Here is a 23,688-nt window from a genome sequence, read left to right on the forward strand (position 1 = left end):
TTTTCCAGCGGATCACTAGGTTCATTCATGTTTATGTGTGTAGACATGTGGAAATGCTGCTGTATGCCCTCCTATTCATAGAACCTGCAAGCTCTTCATATAGTGTACGGCGCAACACCACCACCTACTGGAAAACATGTGCTACTTCAACACCTCACCAAATTCCTACCGTTGTTTTTTTTTTTTTTTTACCACTGTAGCTGTCTCAAAAAAATAACACAATTCAAAATATTTTGAGTAAAAGTTCTGTTTATTCAACAGACAGACAAACCAATTATTAACTCTATTCTTTATTAACTCTACAATGTTGGTCACCCTGATGGAGTCCCACATGTTATTGCACCAACCAGCTCCCACTCTTGGTTATGGCGTCATATCAATAAGGCACAAACAACACGATATAGATACTACAATCTCCAAACAAAACAATACAATATAAGGCCCATGTTAACATACAGCAGGTAGGCATGTTAGAAAATATATAAACTATTTTCAGGAATCTAGTGAGGCCCAATCAGCGGCCTATACCCTATACATCATCATATACATGCAGTGGAGATAACAGAAAGTATCCTTACGATGTCCCAAAATGCTGGTAAACATGCCAGGGACAGAAACATATATTGTTTTTAATCATAAAATGCAAAATGTTATGATTAATTCGACACAGTGTTGTTACAATAAACTCACAAGAGAAGCTTTTCCATTTTTGGGACTGTAACTAACTTTGAACCCATGTTAAAAAGTTACAAGTGATATAATAAGGTATAAAAAAGTTCATTGTCCTGAATGTGTGTTCAGTATACATCACGTTATGTACATTTGTAACTCCAACAGCCCATATTCTTCATAAGCAATGCTATATAGTACAATATTTTATTATATGCTTTCAAAAATCACTCACTATATAGAAATAATGTCAAAAAAGGCTTCATAAATGCCTCATTGGAGATGCTAAATTATTGTACATTTTTAGATTCTCGGAGAAATACAGGAATTAATAAAATTTCACAGCCTAGATCAGTTGAATACATTTACAAACACATCAAGGTCCATCATTCTTTTTTTTAAGGAACAGTCGTAAAGTCATGGTGATTTAAATAAAAAGAAAAAATCTGCACCATTCAACATTTCCCCCACCCACTTAAAACGTTTCTTACCTACTGTTGGAATCTAAATATAGATAGTAACAGTCATGCTGATTATTGTATGGAATTGTGTGCTCTATCTATATACAAACTTATATATAAATATATAGATGCACAGCAAACTGCAAATAGAGCATGCTTGTAAAAAGTATACAGTAGTATTACATTGGATGTCAACATTGCAGTAGTGATCTTACATGAATTAAGTGGAGCAGTGCCGCAACCTAGCCAACAGATGGTGCTGTGGTCCAAAAAAGAAACATCTCTTGGTACTTGAATAGAATATGTAAATATTCAAATTGAACGTTGTGAGATTGATTATTTTTACTCTACTTTTGGTGTGTTGTTGCAATAGTAATCTTGCATGGCCCAATGATGACACCACATGAATTCCGCCTAGCAACTCGTGTGTATACCAAACTGTGACATGAATTTCTTTCTCTGTTCCTCTGCCCACTTGCAAAAGGTAATTAATTGTGGCTCACAATATGCAACCTTCATTTTTATCCCATATTGCTGCAGCGCTGCCTAAAAAAATGACCATACAAATATGCATTATTTTGTATATTGAGTATTAGGGCCACAAAAAAATCGGAGATTTCGAGAGTCAGAAATTTATGACAATAAAGTTGTACATTTACTCATAACATGAGAATAAAGTCGTAAATTTATGACAAAAAAATCTTAATATTATGAGAATATAGTTGGAAATGTACAAGGAAAAAGTATTGATATTACGTGATTAAGTCATAAATTTACAAGAAAAAAAGTATTGATATTATGAGAATGATAATGTGCTCAACTACTCCGTTTTGCTGCCACGTTATAAATAAAAGCTTGCCTGAAGCAAGAGGAAAGATGACATTTTTCTCGTAAATTTACAACTTTATTCCTGTGAAATTTTGGACTTTATTCTCGGAATTTTACAAGTTTTTTTTTTTTTTTAACGAGAATAAAGACGTAAATTGAAAAGGATAAAGTTGTAAATTTATGACTTCATACATGTGAGTTTTTTCTTCAGAATGTACGGACTTTATGTTAGGATGTTATTATCGTAAATTTACATATTTATTCTTGTAACATTTACGTATGTTCTCGTAAATTCACAACTTCATTGTCAAAATCTCAGATTATTATTAATCTCAATGTGGCACTAATACTCCGCCATACCACCGCCATACACCTACGCCTGCTCGCTAGCTCATTGTGCCCCACAAAATCTGCCTAGCAACAAGTGACCATTTAGATATGTGACCAATGATTTCTTTGATGCTGCCGCCTGCTACCTAGTTAACTGAGACCCACTAATTCTGCTTAGCAACAGCTGATGACCAGCAAATACATGACACGGTAGCTGATTACAGACCGAGATCAGACATGTGTGCATCTTTTTGGGAGTCAGAAATGTAGATTTATAACTTAGGACAGATCAGGCCCCAATAACAGCATGCTGTTTCACATGCTCCACAATTATTGGAATACATTTAAAAAGAAAAAAAAAACATAAAAGGTGCTGCCATGGTTACAGCCAGTGCATCGTTCGTTCTCTTTCCTGCCCTTTTCCTCCATCATCCTGCACCCTAATGCGAATGTTGTGCAGTAAAATGCCCTCATGCCATCTATGCTGGCAATGGCACTTTCTGTAAACAACAACAGTGTGTTAAAAAAAAAACAAAACATGGAGTGGCATGGAGTCGTATATGAAATAGAAGACATGTGACATTGCGAATGGGGCACCTGTCACACAGATGTCTAATCTTCCATGCAACACTTAGCATATCTCAGTCTGTCCTGTAGATACTTAACCACTGCACCGTGAGTAAGGTTGATAGCGTGTGAACTAGCTAACTCTATTGTCCGCAGCAGTCATGGGGGCAATATATATATTTTTTTTACACAAGAAATATGGGCCTGTGCTTAAAGTTTGACCCTAAAGGTGAAAGAACACAATGGGGAGCACTTTTCAACTCTTGAACTTTGGCCTCTTTGATTGGCTGTGTTGCCTGTGTAAAAGGCACAGGCGGATTTATTGTTACGTTTGTTGCAGCGGGATCTCTGTGTGAAAGTGGTAACATTTTCATTTAGAGCTATTATAATACAAATGATATTTGTGTGCTGGCAGTGTCTAATGTTATGGTGAAACATTCTTTCACATCATTTTGGGGAGAATGAGATGTGAAACGTCATTATTGCACGACGAACCTGAGCATACTACAACTTCAACTTACTTGTGAACTCATTTTCAACCAGTCTAGCTGATTAACTCAGTTAACTAAGTATTCGTAAGAAACAACTAGAAAATATGAGCTATAAAGAGGCAAACAGAGTGGAGTATTCTCCCCGAAAGAGGAGAACGTTCTAGTATTGTTTTAGCTTAGCTGTGGTGGTCAGTTTCCTTCATGGTTGTTAAGTCTACAAGCCTTGTGATGACGGCAATGTGGTATCGGGAAGGCGCTCTCGAATCCAGCTGGTTACCTCCTTCAGTACGGACTCCACAACATCAGGCAAGTCGTGGTGAAGAGCATGGTAGCCGCCTTCGTACACCTGGCGGGGAACCACACACGTTAGAATAACAAAAAACGGTCCATAAGCACACAAACAGCGTTCCCACCTTGAGTTTCTTGTCGGAACTGGGAGCTTTTTCAAACATCATCTTGGAGCCTCGGATGTCGCAGAGCTTGTCGGCGTCACCATGCAGCAGCAGGAAGGGCCAGCTGACGGATGTGACGGCCCTCTCGATGCGAGCCGCCGCCCCCATCAGCTGCATGCCGAACGATATGCGGAGCCCACCGTGGAAGTTCAGTTCGTCCGTGTCGTAGGCCTCCACCTTAAAAGACATGAACAGACTCCGTCAACCTATTTATTTACTCCTATAAAAATAATCCATCACAGCTGTCTTCGGGCGAGAGGCAGGGTACACCCCAGACTGGTCGCCAGCCAATCACAGGGCACATATAGACAAACAACCATTCACACTCACATTCATACCTATGGACAATTTGGAGTCGCTAATTAACCTAGCATGTTTTTGGAATGTGGGAGGAAACCGGAGTACCCGGAGAAAACCCACGCATGCACGGGGAGAACATGCAAACTCCACACAGAGATGGCCGAGGGTGGAATTGAACCCTGGTCTCCTAGCTGTGAGGTCTGCGTGCCCCCAGTGTGGAGGACCCCCGCCCTGAGGAAACACTGGAGTTAAAAGCTAAAGACTAAGAACATAAAATAGGACTTTAGGATGTGGGTGTGGCCTCCATGCTAACCACTCCCCCACAGAGCTGAGTTCCTCGTTTCTTTTAATGCACCATCCTCTTTGAAGTTTAGGTAAATAAATGTCCAGCTATAATTAGAGCATTTACAGTAGGATGACGGACTTCACTGTGTCATGCGGGGGTCAGGGTGGTCTCTTCCTTTCTGTAGTTCACAGGTCCACAGGACACAGAAATGACCCCCAAACCCACAGGAGACCTTCTCAAATCCATTGTGTTCCAATGTCCGTGTACTTGTCATTGCTGCAAGAGACAACAATTCGTCTGGCTTGTCGTCTTGTTTATGTCCCACCTGCTTCTTGTCCCGTGAGACCCATTTGGACTCAATGGAACCGAGAGTCAAGCTAGGCAGCATATGGTTCAGAATCTTGGCCAGGAAAACCTGCAGACAGCGAATAAACAACAACACAACAAAGAAATGATTCAATTCATTTGCAGTATTTTTAACAGGCCCATGAGGGATGTGCAGACTGGGAGAACACGTTTTTTTTAACCTGAGTTAACCTGTTTCTCGTTTGTTTGTTTTTTTCACACCTCACAATGTTATTTTAGCACAACTGAATAAGACAGCAACATAGTCAGTACTGTGAAAAACAGATTACAATGAACATGAATCTTACTGAGAATGGAAAATAAAGCATACCTTGAAGGGCGTGGCTGAGTCTGGGTTCATTTGGACCATCGGGGCAATCAGAACCACTCCAGTAAAATCAGTAGGTCTCTCGCAGGCAACAAGGATGGATATTGCTCCACCCTGTGTACAAAAAAAAACCCTATACTGAAAAAATCCACAGTAGCTCAACTGTCACAGACTATCATAAAGTACAGGAAAAAAACAGGTAACTGATAACTTAACGGTAGCTTAAGCAAGGCAAAATGGATCTGGTGTTGCCTTCTTGGTTGTCTTATTGCATTGTGGAGGGGCTTATGCAGCTTCCAGACCACCTTTATACTGATGTTGCACTGTGATACTAAAAGATAGAACCACTGTGATTAAGGATGCCCTGGAGCCTAATAATACCCCCCTTCATCTATTCTTCATGGTGTAATCTTACTTTTACCTTCTGTTTATCTCCTATATTTGACTGTTGTTTTAAAGCCTTCAACCGTCTTTACCGTTGACTCCCACCGTAGGAAGTCTATGAGGATCTTTATCACTTAATAAGTTCCATCATATCAAAGTCACCATCAACTTTGCAAGGCAGTTGAACGGCACGAATACAAATTTACAACCCTGCAAAACCACGGACTCCCTATAAGCAGCTACACACCCTATAACCCGCTATAACTGACCAGAAAGCTTTCTAGATCTTCCAGATTCTGTACTTCTTCTGCAGCGTTTCCATGGACTTCTTACTTCCGTCCCAAACGGTCTGTTTAATTTACTCAACCCCTGGGCCCTCCGCTAGGTAAGAACACTGTGCTGTGATTGGTCACACGCCCAAGCACTCCCGAGGACTTCCGGATACGTAGGTTCGCGTTTACTGAGTGCAGGCATTCTGCAGGCCATATAAGTGTGCAGAGGCATCCAAAACTTCTTTCAGGGCTCACTTCAAAATGCACAAACCTCATTGTCTGACAATTTGGCATTGCTTAACTCAGAATACCACATTATAACAACATTTATGTGTCCGAAAAGTCCACAGTAGGTCCCTTTTCAAGGAAACTGCACTTTTTTGGGGGGGATTTTTCTCATTATCCACAATGACACATGAATAGAAGTTCGGGTAATTCTTAAAATGACCAAAATAACGCAAAACACTCGTAAGCATTACATGTTGTCAGGAATGGGCCTATTACTACATAGTCACAGCCTGTATATAAAACCATAAAACGTGTTTGGCTTATTCATTCATTCATTCATTTTATACCGCTTATCCTCACAAAGGTCACGAGGAATGCTGGAGCCTATCCCAGCTGTCTTCAGGCGAGAGGCGGGGTACACCCTGGACTGGTGGCCAGCCAATCACAGGGCACATATAGACAAACAACCATTCACACTCACATTCATACCTATGGACAATCTGGAGTCGCCAATTAACCTAGCATGTTTTTGGAATGTGGGAGGAAACCGGAAAACCCACACATGCACGGGGAGAATATGCAAACTCCACACAGAGATGGCCGAGGGTGGAATTGAACTCGGGTCAAGTTCGACAATGATAATGTGATTTATTTATAAAGCACCACATCACAACAATTTATTTACCTCAAGGCACTTCACGCATGAAGGTCACAAATGAAAACACTGATACGACTACATAGTATTGTATTATCATTCATAATTCATAATCTGACTCACTTCTGGTTCCAGATTTTCTCCAAAAAGTGAAAAAAAACAAAAAGTGCAGTGGAAAAGCAGCCAAAGAACACAATCTATGATTTAAGGATTTAACTCCCCTCCCCTCCTCCGCCATTTTGACATGCAAGGATTTACAATATTGCCTCCCCCATGAAATTTAAACAATGCATGTGATGTATGCACCTGCAACGTGGGCTAAAAATGGCTCAGGGACTGGACTTTGGACTTTTTGGCACTCAATAAACAGCCTTTCATATACTTATTCATATAACCCAGCATGTGTTTCATTCAATATCACATGAAATACTTGCATAGAGCGGTATGAAATGAGGAGAAAAAGCCATACTGAGCATAGCATTTGGGGAGTTAAATATGGAACAAAGACTGTGATTGAAAGAGACAGCCAGATGATAAGAGCCTCCACTGTGACAGACAGGAAAGGAAGTTCTCTAATAAGAGTGGGAAGCAAAGTAGGTGAGAGGTTCTGATGAGCAGTGGGAAAACGACTGAGAGGCCAACAGGATCATAAAACAATCCGGCTTTTGTTGAGGTGGGTGGGAATTTCCATCCTGCTGTGTGTTTTTTTTTTCTTTTTTGCAGCGCTTGGTCTATAGAGAATTGGAGCAATGTAAAGAGAGCCACAGGATACAAGGGATACACCCATGGTGAGATGGAGAGCTATGGCAGTCCTCGTTGATTGACACCATTATGGTTTTATGTAGGTGCAAACATCTCCAGCTCTCTCCTTCTAGACACTAATTGGCTGCAACTTTTGTTTATGTGAGTCTTTGTCACTTGTATGAATATTCATCAGGCTGGGCTGCCAGTGACAAGCTTGCTCTCTCTCTCTCACTGAAAAGAGCAGCTAAGTAGTTCTCGCCAGAAATTCTCACTTGGTAAAGATGCAGGCAGCAAACACTCACAGGTCTGCTTGCTTGCATGCCAATCTTGGCAATCACTGAAAACACAAACACATGCACGCACACGCACAATATGGTTCATGGAAAAGCCTTGCTTGCTGGCTGATCAATAGGCGACAAGATCAGAATGATTAATGAGTTGGGAATTGCCATTCCTACTTGATGGAGCCATTTTTACATGTGTTTGAATGTGTCTTCTGAATGCTTTAAATTTGCTTAAATATGCATGTTCTTTTAGTAATAACAAGCCACAAAACAGGTATCATTTTACAAGTTCTCCCTGCTCTTCCTATTGTTTTGTTCCTGCCATTTGCTCCTGTGCTTTTTCTGTCCATATTGTGGCAGGAGGCAGTGGCATTGAGCACACCTGTGGGGTCACACCTGTGGGGTCACACCTGTGGGGGCACACCTGTGGGGGCACATCAGTGGGGGCACACCTGTGGGGGCACACCTGTGGGGGAACACCTGTGGGGGCACATCAGTGGGGGCACATCAGTGGGGGCACACCTGTGGGGGCACACCTGTGGGGGAACACCTGTGGGGGCACATCAGTGGGGGCACATCAGTGGGGGCACACCAGTGGGGGCACACCTGTGGGGGCACACCTGTGGGGGCATACCAGTGGGGGCACACCTGTGGGGGCACACCAGTAGGGGCACAACTGTGGGGGCACACCTGTGGGGGACCACCTGTGGGGGCACACCTGTGGGGGCACACCTGTAGGGGCATACCAGTGGGGGCACAACTGTGGGGGTCCACACCAGTGGGGGCACACCAGTGGGGGCACACCAGTGGGAGCACACCAGTGGGGGCACACCTATGAGGGCACAGCAGTAGGAGCACACCTGTGGGGTCACACCTGTAATGGCACACCAGTTGGGGCACACCTGTGGGGGCACAACTGTGGGGGCACACCTGTGGGGCACGCCTGTGAGGACACACCTGTAGGGGCACACCTGTAGGGGCACACCTGTAGGGGCACACCAGTGGGGGCACACCTGTAGGGGCACACCTGTGGGGCACGCCTGTGGGGGCACACCAGTTGGGGCACACCTGTGGGGGCACAACTGTGGGGGCACACCTGTGGGGCACGCCTGTGAGGACACACCTGTAGGGGCACACCTGTGGGGGCACACCAGTGGGGGCACACCAGTGGGGGCACACCTGTGGGGGCACACCAGTGGGGGCACACCAGTGGGGGCACACCCCCTGGTAGATTGCTGCTTTGCTACTTAGGCTCAGTACTGACAGCTGAGCAATGCTGTAATATATTGTACTGTATTCAGCCATTTATTCTTCTAGTGGCTACTAGGGCTGGGTGATATGAATCAAAAACTCATATCCCGGTATATTGAGGTTGAATATCAAAACACAAGAAACAGCATTGTGGATAAAACACGGTTTGATGTTAATTTCAGCCCATTTAACCAACATGACACCTCATTAAACTCATGCAAAGGACCTGACATCTGCATTGGATTTGCACAACCTCGTGGCTTTCAGCTTTTTAGGTTCCTCTGTATATACGCTACTATTTGTTCTGTACCACTATTACTGTATGCATTACTCTGTCATACTACCAACCTCTGTGTTTGTCTCTTGTCTGTAAGCGGTCAACAAAGCTGGGACACCCCACGCTTGTTTGCTCATGTATAGTCATGTTTGCTTGCTGTAATACATATACAGTGCGGTTCTCCACCTGCTTTTAATGAGAAGTTCCTTAACTGAAGTGAATAGCAGCCGTGTGAGGAAAAATCCCATCAGCGTTATCTCTGCAAACATTCTGCTGAACTCCACAGGTGTTTTTTCATTGTCCTCTATTGTGTGTGTCATGTTGATGAAAAGAAATACATCAAAACAGTCTGAGATAACAGGAACAGGATACAGAGCACAGACAAACAGTTGGAAGCTGGAAGAATATGAAGCCTGTTATTAAAACACTACAGCAACAATGAAGTAGCCTTGAATATGGCCTGGTCAACTTTGGTTTCAAAGGAATGGGATTGAAATGCGGAAAACTGAGGCGAGACTGGTTGCAATGTCATGAGTAAACTTGGATATACTTCAGATCAGGGGTCTCAAAATCAATTTACCTGTGGGCCACCGGAGCTAGGTTCTGGGTGAAGCCGGGCCGCATCAGGTTTTCAAAAAAAACCAAAACGCATTTATTAAAAACTGGGAAAAAAATCAAGAAAAAAACTATCTTCAATGCTTTTGCTTCTGCTATACCCTACACTTTTTCAGTACTTTGGTTCCGGTTTTCTACACCAAAATATCCGATAAAACATTCCACTGTTCTCAAATATCTTAATTTTTATTTTTCTATACACAAAATAAGATAAAAAAATAAATAAACAAATTAAGAATAAAGACAATAAATCAATCAATCATTAATAAGTAAAATAATAATAAAACTTAAGAAAAACGTAAGAAACCACATACAGTTGGTAGAGAAATTATTTTTTTCAGATTCAAATGTACAGTAGTAACAGTTATTTAACCTTTAACATGAACATTAATGAAAATTAATAATTTTACCCAATTAGCAAGTTAGCATCGTACTCAGTTCCATCTGGGAGCAGCGTCATAACTTTAACATGTTTGATGAGATGCTTTATCTTGACGTGTATTTTCCGTTTTATTCCAAATCATTTCCTGCATTTATTTGTACCCAGCGTCACAAGCCTTTAGCTTCATTGCTAATCCAAAGCAAAACAGGGCGGGGTAACAGGGTAGGGTAACAGTATGGGCGGGGCAAAATCATGTTAATTGTGTCCGGTGTGCACACAGCTTTAAGCTGTCATTTCAACATTAAACTTTGGTATCAAGTGGGGGCCTCAAACTAGCATCTCACGGGCCGCATTTGGCCCGCGGGCCGCTAGTTTGAGACCCCTGCTTTAGATATACCCCACTAAAGTGTAGAAAAACATGCCCCTTACCATGGAATGGCCCACAATGAATACAGGCAGGTCAGGGTGACGAGACCTCATCAGGTCGATGTGTTGCAATGAGTCTCGGATGTAGACCTGGAAGTCCTTGACGTTCATCCTGTCTCCTTCACTCTGACCGTGGCCGACTGCGGCAGCAAAAAAAAAACAAGGCAAGTCAGTATCGTTTTTGTAGCACCAATTCCCAGATGTCATATGTCAACGCACATGTGCGAGACTCGTCATGAGCTTTGGTGACTGAGGCAAGGAAACACCTCTTAAAAGAAAAGAGGCTAATTTTTCCAGACGTTGAAAGGAAAACGGACAATGCTATTCAGGACTGACGACTGTACATCTCTGAAGAAAAAGTCTCATATGAGCTTTGTTTATTTGCAGGGATTGCCATTACCAAAAACAAACAAACAAAAAACTATTAATCGACATACCCATCAATTAATGGGGTCGATATACTATATGGTACATATGCACTAAAAAGTGTGCACACGGACCTGTATGAAGGTATGTGTGCATGCATACATGGTAGAGAGGCACATGCAGCAGAAGAAACTGAGGGGTGATGCCGGTTGCCATGGCAACCCATGATCCAGTTACACCAGTGAGCTCACATTCTCATCACATGCATCTGACACCTTCTTCATCTTGTGTGCTTTTAATGCGTACAACGCTCCTTACGTCAATCCGCACCAATCAATATCAATCCGCAGCTGCAGTGATTACCCATTATTTTCTACTCGCAGACCTCGATGAAAAATGCGCTTTTGTTTTGTAGCGCGTGCATGCTGCAGGCTTTAATAAATGATGTTGCTTGACAGCGAAATAGAAAAGGGAAGTTAGGTTTGACAGGCTTTCAATAAAAAGGTTAACACTATTTTCTTCTCCGAGTGTGAGTGGGCATTATTCGTTAATGATAATGACATGACATTCTTCTCCAGTATCATAGCAACGTCACCAGAAAGTTGTTTTCTGTCAAATTTGCTATTGTTTGAGGCTGCACGGTGACCGAGTGGTTAGCATGTAGGCCTCACAGCTAAGAGACATGAGTTCAATTCCACCCCCATTTCTGTGTGGGTTTTCTCCGGGTACTCCGGTTTCCTCCCACATTCCATAAACATGCTAGGTTAATTGGCGACTCCAAATTGTCCATAGGTATGAATGTGAGTGTGAATGGTTGTTTGTCTATATGTGCCCTGTGATTGGCTGGCGACCAGTCCAGGGTGTACCCCGCCTCTCACCCGAAGGGGTGCTGGGATAGGCTCCAGCACCCCCCGCGACCCTCGTGAGGACAAGCAGTAGAAAATTAATGAATGAATGCTATTGTTTGAGCTTTCGTGAACAAACGAATCAAAAAGTGGAGTCATGTGACGTTTATGGACCAAAAAAAAAATATTCATACTAGCAAAGTTTTTTTAAGAGCAACCATGCCAAAGATGGCTAAAATTATCAAATGCAAATACACCGACAGTCAATGGAAAGTTTGAGGTAGAAATGTAAGCATATTTCTACTTGTAGGAGGGTTGTAATTATACCTTGTGGATTTATTATTGACTGCTCGGGTGCTCATGCGCTCGGGTAGTTGAGATAATAACTAGTTGTCATGTTGTCATAGTTCATTGCACATGGCTTGGTCTATGTGCTAAAGCGGACCAAATACACATTGTGCAATAGTCAGTGGGTGTCTGCATAATTTGAGGATTTGATTTGGAGGCCTACACACAGGCCTAAAAAAGGCCAGCATTGTTAGTCCAGTGAACGGCATCATGCCACAGACATCATGGAATGTATTATGTTGGAAAATTATGTTTTTCTTTTTTTTCTCAAGCTGCAGCACCTCCCCTGAATTTTTTAGGCCCGCCTTACATGCTTAAACTCACTGCTATAAAGTATGAGACCAAGGGAAAAATGTGGACTATCCTACCCAACTAGGAGATAGCTGTGTTTCCCTGGAATGTAAGCACACGTCATGGAGGCTCGTCATGGTGTATTTGTGCCTGGGTGTGAGTGTAGGTGTAAATATATGCAAGAATGAACAGAACAGTACAGTACACTAATTAGTGGCTCACCGTGGTCGTGTGCAAAGACCAGCAGGGACATCTCCTTCTTTAGTGTCTCTGCAATCTCGTCATAGGGACCACAGTGTTCCCCAGCCCCGTGGGCGATGAACACCAGCGCCCTGAAAGGAGAGAATAAAATACATTCAAGAATGGGGTCAATTGTTGCGTATAAATACAGAATATAATCTTATTAAGCATTGCAACTGTATGGGCAATTATTGGGGAGGGTAGAGTGCTTATCTGCTTACAGACATGCCCATATAAGGAGGTAAGCCTCTCTGTGACATCACAAAGAGACAGTTTTATGACACCTTTTGAAACCAAGCGTTTTGAGCCATCCCAAACTTCGATTCCAAATGCACAAACCTCATTATCTGAAACTTTAGCATCGTTTAACACGAGAATACAACATTCTAACTACATTTATAGCTTAGAAAAGTGGAAAAAGCATAATAGGTCCCCTTTAAAAGTTCACTAATTAATGCAAACTCCAGCAGCTCTGAAACAAGGTTTTTCAAAGTCTTACTTTGCCAGTGCATAATAAAGAGCCGAAAAGCTGTGAATTGCCTGAACGTTCCTCCACTCTAAAATAAAACCCCAAAGTGCAGAGAAGAAAACATTTGGAGTCTCAATCAGTGAGCAATTAGCTGAAATGCATTCAGCAACAGCATTAAGGGAACACACCAAAACAGGGTGAAAGTGTTGTGGGGTGCTGATGGGAGGAAGTATGTACAGTATGGATGGTGAGTCAAATACAGTTAAATACAATTCTGTTTTTTCTTAGAAAACAATAGTTTGAATAAGTTCATTTTGTCTGATTCATGAATATGTATTCAATCTGTGATATTCATTGTTTTTTTATTATTATACATTATTATAAACATGTTATTATTTAACATGTTTCAACTGGGGGCTGCACGGTCGTCGAGTGGTTAGCTAACAGACCCCATAGCTAGGAGACCAGGGTTCAATTCCACCCTCGGCCATCTCTGTGTGGACTTTTGCATGTTCACCCCGTGCATGCGTGGGTTTTCTCCTGGTACTTCGGTTTCCTCCCACATTCCAAAAACATGCTAGGTTAATTGGCGACTCCAAATTGTCCATAGGTATGAATGTGAGTGTGAATGGTTGTTTGTCTATATGTGCCCTGTGATTGGCTGGCGACCAGTCCAGGGTGTACCCCGCCTCTCGCCCGAAGACAGCTGGGATAGACTCCAGCACCCCCGCGACCCTCGTGAGGATAAGCAGTAGAAAATGAATGAATGTTTAAACCGCTATATTCAGTCTTCTTCAGACCGGTCACCTGACCGCTGCTGCGACAGTCCATCAAGCGTTGGTACCCGGATGATCCTGTCAGGTCTATCAGGTTGGTTGGGTTGGATTACAGCAGATAAGCAACATGTCACAGTGGTCTGATTTTTCACACCCATTCACACGCTATAGAAAGAAGTGCCTGTTTCCAGAACAATGACTTTCCACTCCACTGGTGTCTGATAATGTTTACATTGCCCAAGAGCACTGTGTATAAAAAGCCTTGTTAAAACAACGACAGAGACCGGTCACCCGCTGGCATCTCCTCAATGCAAAGCAAGTCCAAACAAGCACAGACTGAAACCTAATTCTGCAGGCTGCCTGAAGATGACTTGGGAATGCACAAAAAAAAAGAAAAATACACGCAGGAAGTTACTCATCATACACATTGTCACCTTGTCACTCATTGTCCAGCACAGCCAATTTGGTAGACTGGACTGCGCCGAGATGGGCATGGTGTCCGTATTTTCAGCACGCCAAAAATCCGACCTGGTCTATTCTTGGCGCAGGCGAAGCGCACCCTGCACGGTGGTAAATTGCCTGGCAGGTGCACAGTGCAGACACGTCACCAAAACCTCAAAGGCAGCTTTTTCGGAGTGTCAGACACATTTCAATGCAACCAGCAACCACTATTTAATGTAACCATCTGAACCGGCATGTACATTTTTGTATTTATTGTCCGATCACATCTGATGTCACACATAATGGTTTCACTGATTTCACGGAAAGAGCCACTAAATCCCGTTAAGTCACTTGTGGGGTCCCTCAGGGCCGAGTGCACATATCAACAACAAGTATGCAGCAGCTTCACTCCACATCTATCACCTCAATAACTGTTTAGGGCTTCTTCTAGCACCATAACATTGACAAACTCCTCCCTCATGTCTCCCAGGTACAGAGAAGCTCACCCACATCTTTGTCTGCTTAGTGTCATGCACAAAAGTAAATAATTTTTAGAAAACATACTGCAGTAAAGTGAGACATTCACCCAATACTGCGGCTGCAGTTGTAAAAAACACAAATCATCTTGTCTTCTTCATCCACTGGCCTGCACCTTGTGGAGGCCATACTCTTTAAAGAGTAAAACAAGCAGGGGGGGAACACAAACTCAAAACAGGGAAGGAAGTTAACCCCAGTCAGTCAGTCAGCATAAGAATTGACCCCTTTACACACCATGAGCTAGACGCGCTAGACGTGCACATATGACTTGTTGACCACACTACGTACCACTTCAAAGTCTCAGTTGGACATCTGTTAGTGGCTCTGTCAATCATTGCTCAGGCTCCTCCCCCTCCAGCTTGGTACCTTTGACCCACTTCCTGGTTCTCGTGAAAGAGGCCTTTCAGAGGTTGGTGACCTACAACACTTATCTCATTCAACCGGTTTTATGTATGTTTTTCAAAGATGATAACATAATACCATGGTTTTTGTTCTGGTCTTCATGAGGTATCGTTGGAATGAAATCAATGCAGCAGCTTTTCGTTATGTTATTGTTATGTCCTTCAAGTGACACGCTGCTTTAACAAGATTTTAACCACTCGTGTCTATTTAAGGTGTGAACAAGTCAAACAACGAGAGACAAAAACATTGAAGCATACTTCAATTTGTGAGAATTCTTGAATGAACCTTTAAACTTGTAAACTAGAGAGTAGTTATACATAGATTATGTTCATAATATATAAAACGTCTATAAGGCATGCATCAACATGTATACAAAACTGTGGTGAGACCAGCAGACTTGGCAACCCTCTCTGCACCTATATCGTTTTGTTGTTTAGCCCCCAAAAGACTGCATTTTACCTACAGACCCGCCTCCTTCCTCTGCATCTGGGGTCCAGCCCAAATCCAAGTGTAACAGTGGCTTTGGATTGAAAATAGGCAATTTTCAGTGTTTATATGTGAAATGAATCCAGGTGCATCACAGTAAAATAAGCATTATGTGTTCATATTTCTGCTTGTTGTCCCTGCTAAGTATAACCCTCCTACAGACACCACAAAAAAATCCTAAACATAATCCATATCATAAGAGGGAAAATGTAGCCAAATAACAAAAAAACTATGTTTTCAAAAAAGTAGGTTAAAACATGGCACCCATACGTACATCTTGATAGCGTGCTGCCATTGTGTGTTGAACATTCAGCACATGTCCATTGCTACACTCAGCTGAAAAATATTTACACTCCACACACGTCAGTATTTGACCTGCATACACTCTTGAGTCCAAGTGTGCATTGATACGGAACAAAATATATGCCTGCCACCAAAACAGTACAAATATAGTATGTGACGTTTACACAATTAGATGTGCTGTGACAGTTCCAATTTCCCTAATTGTTGTTGGACAGAACAATTCATTACCCTGACTGGTTGGTTTCTCTTACAGCTTGGATCGCATTTAGAAGCGGATGGCAGTGATCTAAAAATTGCACCCTATCACCACTTACCAGCACATCAAGACATGTGCAACAACTGCAATCAAGCGTTTGGGATAAGTAGCGGATGGCAGGGATCTAAAAATTGCCCCCCATCACCACTTACCAGCACATCTCATTACAATTTTAGTGTTGAAGATAATAATGAAACAATCAAGACGTGTGTGCAACAACTGCAATCAAGCGTTTGGGATAACTAGCGGGTGGCAATGATCTAAAAATTGCACCCTATCACCATTTACCAGCACATCTCATTACAAATTTAGTGTTGAAGATAATAATGAAACAATCAAGACGTGTGTGCAACAACTGCAATCAAGCGTATAGGATAACTAGCGGATGGCAGTGATCTAAAAATTGCACCCTATAACCACTTACCAGCACATCTCATTACAATTTTAGTGTTGAAGATAATAATGAAACAATTAAGACGTGTGTGCAACAACTGCAATCAAGCATTTGGGATAACATACAATGAGTTTTCTACAGTGCTGAGGAGGGATTTGGGTTCGCTCATCTTTGCAGAATTGTTGTAATTCAGCCACACTGGAGGGTTTTTCCAGCATGAATCGTATTTTTAAGATCATGCGTGGGTAGGTTAGGTTGTGTGTCACATGCCAGCTTGTATGTTCAAGGTTATTAAACTGTGGATTGTGGAAGCAAGTAGTGGGCCGGACTTTATAACACTTGGCGGGTTGCAGTGGTTTGCCTTGCAGGATATCAGACAGAGGCAAGAATGTTGATTGCTCTTTTCCAAAGTCAAAGCTGATGTGTGTGACTGTTTTGGTTTTCCCTGAAACATGAAGAATGACTACGGAAATTAGAAACTGGTAAGATTTGAGAGGCTGAAATCAGCATATTTACAGTATAATTCATTACCAAAATGGTTGATTAATTGGATGATGATGAATTATCAATTAATCGATTAATCATTGCAGCTCTAACTTCATTATGAATGTTTTCGGCATGGGAACTCGGTACGCCTCTGTACCGTACTGAAATCTCAGTGTCGAAAAATGACAAATGCATATTACGGTTCATGTATTCGCGAGTTAACCCTATTATTCTATATATTCGAAAAATATATCGAAATATATTCAAAATACACTCACACACCTGGAAGTGGTAAGGGTGGAACTGAGGGTGAAATTTGACTGCATAGCTTCTGTTTTGTTTAAAAACCGGTTCTGTATTTAAAACCTTTGATGGTTAGCTGAGAATTTCCTTACATGCTGACTAAAGCGCCCAATGGGAGAATCAATATACTCTCTAAAGCAGTGTTGGATAACACACACACACACACACACAGAAAGGAGACAAAAGAATGCATAAGCAGAAGTAAACAGGGCTACTGCTTTCAGCAATATTGATACACCACTGGCCTGGAAACAATTGACCGCAATAAACGAAGGACATCTAACAGTTTTGACTTGCATGCTTGCATGAAAGTGAATTGGCATCTAAGGCATTTAGTTATTTTAAGCTTCCTGGGAATCAAATGTTTGCTGCCAACGGGGGGGTGGGGGAATTGACATTCATTGTATTGCTGGTTAGTTTGCAAGATATAACACCTCATTAGTCGCAGGGGTATGCTGGACCCTATCTCAGCTGACTTTGGGCGAAGAATAAACAACTATAGTTAATCACGATTAATTGGTTCCAGACACGACCGTGATGAATTAAGAAATCAAAAAAATTTTAATAGTTTACGACTTTCTACATATGTTTTTTAATATTATTACAGAAAAAGTGACGCCGGTGATTCAGAGTTGACTTTTACCTGGAATAGGTCCGCAACAGTACCCCCCCTACAATCAAGTCCGGTATGGCCAATGTAGGTTACACTTACATCACCATTCTTTCATCCCTTAAACTATTTGTATTTTAGCTCATTTAATCAGGCTGCACGGCGGTTGAGTGGTTAGCACGCAGACCTCACAGCTAGGAGACCAGGGTTCAATTCCACCCTTGGCCATCTCTGTGTGGAGTTTGCATGTTCTCCCCGTACATGTGTGAGTTTTCTCCGGGTACTCCGGTTTCCTCCCACATTCCAAAAACATGCTAGGTTAATTGGTGACTCCAAATTGTCCATAGGTATGAATGTGAGTGTGAATGGTTGTTTGTCTATATGTGCCCTGTGATTGGCTGGCCACCAGTCCAGGGTGTACCCCGCCTCTTGCCCCAAGACAGCTGGGATAAGTTCCAGCACATCCGCAACCCTCGTGAGGATAAGCGGTAGAAAATGAATGAATAAATGAGGTCATTTAATCATTATTATGCTTGAAAATGTTTCATTTAGTCAAATTTGATCAATATGCATTTATTTAAAACTAATATTAAAAAATACAATATTATCCCATGCAAACCAGCTAATTATGGTTCTATAACAATAATTAACAATGGAACAGATTGTTTCTATTTGAGCTTACAGAATCTGCACTCCAACATAAAGACATAGAGTAGGTACTGTATGTTATATTGGTGTATTATCTATACGTCAGCAGAATGAACCCACACATGCAAACACCATGCTTGATGATGTAATTACCCAGACATCATTTCAGCTGATGAGTCAACAATGTGCTGAGGCGGTGGGAAAAAAAAAAAAAGATTCTGCATATCTTCTTGACTCCAGATGTTTTGTGGGCCTTCACATTCTGTCATATCTTCTGTGCTGTCACACCGCATTTAATGACATGAGTTTATGTACGACATCTGTGTTTCCTTTTTCCTGCCACAGCAGCCATATGCACACTTGGGCAAAAAGGGCAACTGCAGTAATTTGGGTTGACAGATTAGAAACATTAATCTATTACAAGTGGTGGTCACATGGTTTTCTTGAGTGTGGTCAAATGCATTGTGTGAGCCATGTGCACAAGTTTAGACCGGGGATAGGCAAACTGGGGCCTGGGGGCCACATCCGACCCATAGAGTGTTTGAATCCGGCCTGTCAGATGCTTCCAAAGTTGGCAAAATGTAAAATGTGTCTTGGAAAGTCAAAGAGAATTCTATTTTCCCAATGTTATGATTACACGGGTGTGCTGTCTGTTTAGGTCAAGGATAGGCAAACTGGAGCCTGGGGGCCACATCCGACCCATGAAGGGTTTGAATCCGGCCTGTCAGATGCTTCCAAAGTTGGCAAAATGTAAAATGTGTCTAGGAACGTCAAAGAGAATTATATTTTCCCAATGTTATAATTACACGGGTGTGCTGTCTGTTTAGGTCAGGGATAGGCAAACTGGGGCCTGGGGGCCACATCCGACCAATATAGTGTTTGATTCCGGCCTGTAAGATGCTTCCAAAGTTGGCAAAATGTAAAATGTGTCTAGGAACGTCAAAGAGAATTCTATTTTCCCAATGTTATGATTACACAGGTGTGCTGTCTGTTTAGATCAGGTATATGCAAACTGGGGCCTGGGGGCCACATCCGACCCATAGAGTGTTTGAATCCGGCCTGTCAGATGCTTCCAAAGTTGGCAAAATGTAAAATGTGTCTTGGAACTTCAAAGAGAATTATATTTTCCCAATGTTATGATTACACGGTTGTCTTACCATTCTTTTACTAGCTATGCGACTGGATTGGTATAAGATCTATGTATTGGTTGATTGATGATACAGTATGATACAATGATACCAACTTCCTGACAAGATAGGTATAAATCAAGAGCTCCATCTTGGATCATATTGGGTAGATAGATAGCTATACATACAGATATCATTGTCAGGATGTTGGTAAATTACACAAATACTCTACATAGAGAAGAAATATACCTTTCTACAATCTACAAATAAGACAACTATAAGATAGATGCTTTTTTTTTTACCATGTTGACATCAAATTATGCACAAATTATTCCAAACAAACTGTGACCTGTGTTCTGCACCACCACAAATGAGATAAAAGGCACATATAAAAAGACATCAAAGCGTTGCATTTATGCAAGACGACACCAAGGCAACACGTTCGCCCCTCCTCTTTCAACCTCCACTGACTGACCAACCTTGGCGGGCCGGTGGGCTCCCAGGAGCGGCAGAACAGGTGCAATCCATCGGCGTTGACGATATGCTGGAGGTCGCTGTATGGAACTCCCTGCGGACTCCGCCGGGGAGAAGCTCCCGGCTCGGGCATGGAGGAAAGGGGGGGCTCTGTCGGAGAGAGCAGCCACAGTAAGACATCGCTGCGGTACAGGAAGCAACCGAGGCCAGCTGCGAGCACGCAGGTCGCGGCGGTCAAGGCGTTCATCGCCCCGTGGATGTTTTAGTTGGTCTCCGTGGAGGCGAAAATAAAAGGCTTGTGTTCACTTTAAATGGAGGCTCGCCTTGATCATAATCCTAACGCACACACTGCAACGACTAACGTACGTCACAAGACCATATGTGCTCCATCCCCCCTCACATGATCTACAAGCAACAAAAAAGAAAAACGCTATTTTAATCTAAAATCATTAAAAAGTTTAGATTTGGGCATGACATGACAACTCCACAGGCGAATTTACAACACAAGTAATGCATCACTGCTAATAACATTAAGTAAACCAGTACCTAATGTGGGTGCCTTGCTTAAGGGCATGAGTGCAAATGCCCTTACCGATAGGAGCATCGATCCTGGTAACCTCCCCCAGCAGGTCTCACCACTAATCACTCATATACAGCTACCCCAAACATAACAAACCAAAAAGCGTAAATATTAGTATTGGTAATTTCCAATACAAAAACATAAACAAGTACACGGATGTCTATATGTGTGTTGTGTCAGGGCTCCAATGATGCAGCATGTCAACTGACATACATTGACACGTCCATAGTGTTACACTGACTACACAACAATGTAGGAGAACAACGTGGTGGTTAAAAATAGCTCGCAGTGAAGCTATTCCTATCTGGAATATGATCGGATTACATGCAAGCCCTAATATTGGTACTCCCTAAACCAGGTTGTCCGTGAACTACTCATGGCGAGTATTTTTTTAAAACGATTTTTTTTTTATTTTTACTTGATTAAAACAACGCGCAATCGTACACTGATCTCGTTTATTTGCTGTCAGTCCCAGCAAGCGCATCATACCTTGGCAGGAGTTCGACATGTTCCACCTCCACGCACCGTGCAAGACATGATGGCAGGCTGCTTTAGCGTCTGCACTTGCAAGGATGCGCGCACGGCACCATTGCGGCACAACAAGTGCACTGGGGGGGGGGGTGATTTTTGTGTCTTGTCGTCATAATGGTATAAAAGTCCACAACAAGATGAAAGCACGCACATGCAACGTGGATATAAGTTTTGTGAAAACGTGGAGATGATAGAAACAAGACCGAACCTGAGGTGGAGAGTCTGCGGCGAAGTAGAAGCTTCTTTTCGGATCCTCTCTTGTCCTGGTCCGCCTCTTTTGTCCCGCTCCTTGTGGATGCTCCTTTCTGTGCACTCAGCAAGGGCACACTGAGGCCAGTGACTGTTTTGGGATCAACCTAAAGTACTCGGTCTAACATACGCACACACACGCAAACACACACACACAATGACCTAGGTTGCCTCTCTCTCTCTCTCTGACGCTATTATTTAAACAAGCAATAGGAATGTCAAGCCAGTGAAGTAATGTCATTTTTTCATGTTAAATTAATGTATTTTTAATTAAAGCTACGGCTGCACGGCGGTCAAGTGGTTAGCGTGCGGACATCACAGCAAGGATACCCGAGTTCAATCCCACCCTCGGCCATCTCTGTGTGGAGTTTGCATGTACTCCCCGTGCATGCGTGGGTTTTCTCCGGGTACTCCGGTTTCCTCCCACATTCCAAAAACATGCTAGGTTAATTGGCGACTCCAAATTGTCCATAGGTATGAATGTGAGTGTGAATGGTTGTTTGTCTATATGTGCCCTGTGATTGGCTGGCGACCAGTCCAGGGTGTACCCCCGCCTCTCGCCCGAAGACAGCTGGGATAGGCTCCAGCACCCTTGTGAGGATAAGCGGTAGAAAATGAATGAATGAATAAAGCTATATTTTCCAACATTTCAAAATGATGTTTTGAAACAGTACAAAAATCAAAATTTAGAATGAACACAGGAGCTGAACATGGAAGCTGAAGCTTGACTGAAAGGCTGTGGAAATATGCTAAGAGTAAAATGACAGTCATAGTTGCCCTGATCCCCCACATGTCGGCCCATGTGATTGTTCTGTTTACAACCGCCTCCCATGAAGAAGTGGAGATTATATGGCTGTAATTCCTCAATGGTAGATTTAAATTAAAGATGAGAGTCTGGACTTAAATTTTGTACTAATTTAGTTATTTGTTGATCGTGTGGTAATATGGGGTAATAACTATAAAAGCAATCTTCACTCGCTAAATGTACTGCAAAAAAGGTCAGTAAGGATAATTCATAATGCCGCCTACAGAGAACATACTAACTCCTTATTTCTAAAATCACAAATACTTCAACTTGCTGATATAGTTCATCTTCAAACAGCTAAAGTAATGCATATGGCTAAAAATAACCAATTCCTTAAAAATGTCATCCAATACTTCTCTACAAGAGAGGAGAAATATGATCTCAGGGAAGAAGTACATTTGAAACACTTATATGCTAGGACTACGTTAAAAAGCCATAGCATTTCAGTATGTGGAATCAAACTATGGAATGGATTAAGTAAGGAACTCAAACAATGCGCCAATTCAAGAAACAATACTAAATACAAGGATATAACTTTGCTAAAATAACTTTGCTAAATACAAGGATGAAGAGTCTTGAACCAGTCATGATGTGCTATATATATCACTATATTGACACTTACTATGGTACCCATTATGTCATTGGATGGTCATATCACCTCGTACTTCGGTACGTGACAAAAAAAAACAAAACAAAAAATAACAAACATATTAGGAAAGCAGGAAGTGAACAAATGTAACAGTACCAGATGGAGGGGTAGGATTTAATAAGCTTTGCTTCTTCCTACTCCTTTTGGACATGTGGAACTGTGAACTGATTATGTGATGCACACAATTGTAATCTGATGCATGTTCAAATGAAATAAAACCATTACCATTAACATTGATATGAGATCCTGACTCAGCACCTCCTAATCCGAGGCCAAATTAAATCAGTTCCAGTCAAAATATGAAACAATAATCATGACACTTTATTGACAATAAAAAAATGCAAAATTGGTTTTAACATGTCCAGCACATATGGAAATATTCTATCAACACATTGTGTAAATGTGGTTATTTGCACAGCAACAATCTCTAAATGATACAAAAAAAGGATGCATATCAGAAAATAAATAATATCACCTTTCAAAACAGTTCTAAATGA

At 42.1% G+C, this 23,688-nt stretch overlaps 1 protein-coding gene across 5 annotated transcripts; it reads right to left on the minus strand.

Annotated features, from left to right (window-relative positions):
• Positions 1-1,639: 1,639 nt before the first annotated feature.
• mgll (monoglyceride lipase) lies at positions 1,640-21,864 on the minus strand. 5 transcript variants are annotated; one of them, XM_058084786.2, is made up of 8 exons: positions 21,697-21,864; positions 20,383-20,527; positions 12,648-12,757; positions 10,579-10,715; positions 5,061-5,171; positions 4,710-4,799; positions 3,760-3,975; positions 1,640-3,692 (listed from the first exon to the last, which is right to left on the minus strand). In XM_058084786.2, the coding sequence occupies exons 2-8, from the start codon at positions 20,508-20,510 to the stop codon at positions 3,561-3,563; spliced, it is 924 nt and encodes a 307-aa protein (XP_057940769.2). In that variant the 5' UTR covers positions 20,511-20,527; positions 21,697-21,864; the 3' UTR covers positions 1,640-3,560. The 5 variants fall into 5 exon arrangements, with proteins under 5 accessions (XP_057940769.2, XP_057940773.2, XP_078653711.1 ...); XM_058084790.2 differs by lacking the exon at positions 21,697-21,864 and adding an exon at positions 21,447-21,643; XM_078797585.1 differs by lacking the exon at positions 21,697-21,864 and adding an exon at positions 17,611-17,650 and having other exon boundaries at positions 20,383-21,323.
• Positions 21,865-23,688: the final 1,824 nt, after the last annotated feature.

Source organism: Doryrhamphus excisus, linkage group LG17 (assembly GCF_037039965.1).
Source record: "Doryrhamphus excisus strain RoL-2023G ecotype Guam linkage group LG17, RoL_Dexc_Guam_v1.1, whole genome shotgun sequence".
Taxonomy (NCBI): domain Eukaryota; kingdom Metazoa; phylum Chordata; class Actinopteri; order Syngnathiformes; family Syngnathidae; genus Doryrhamphus; species Doryrhamphus excisus.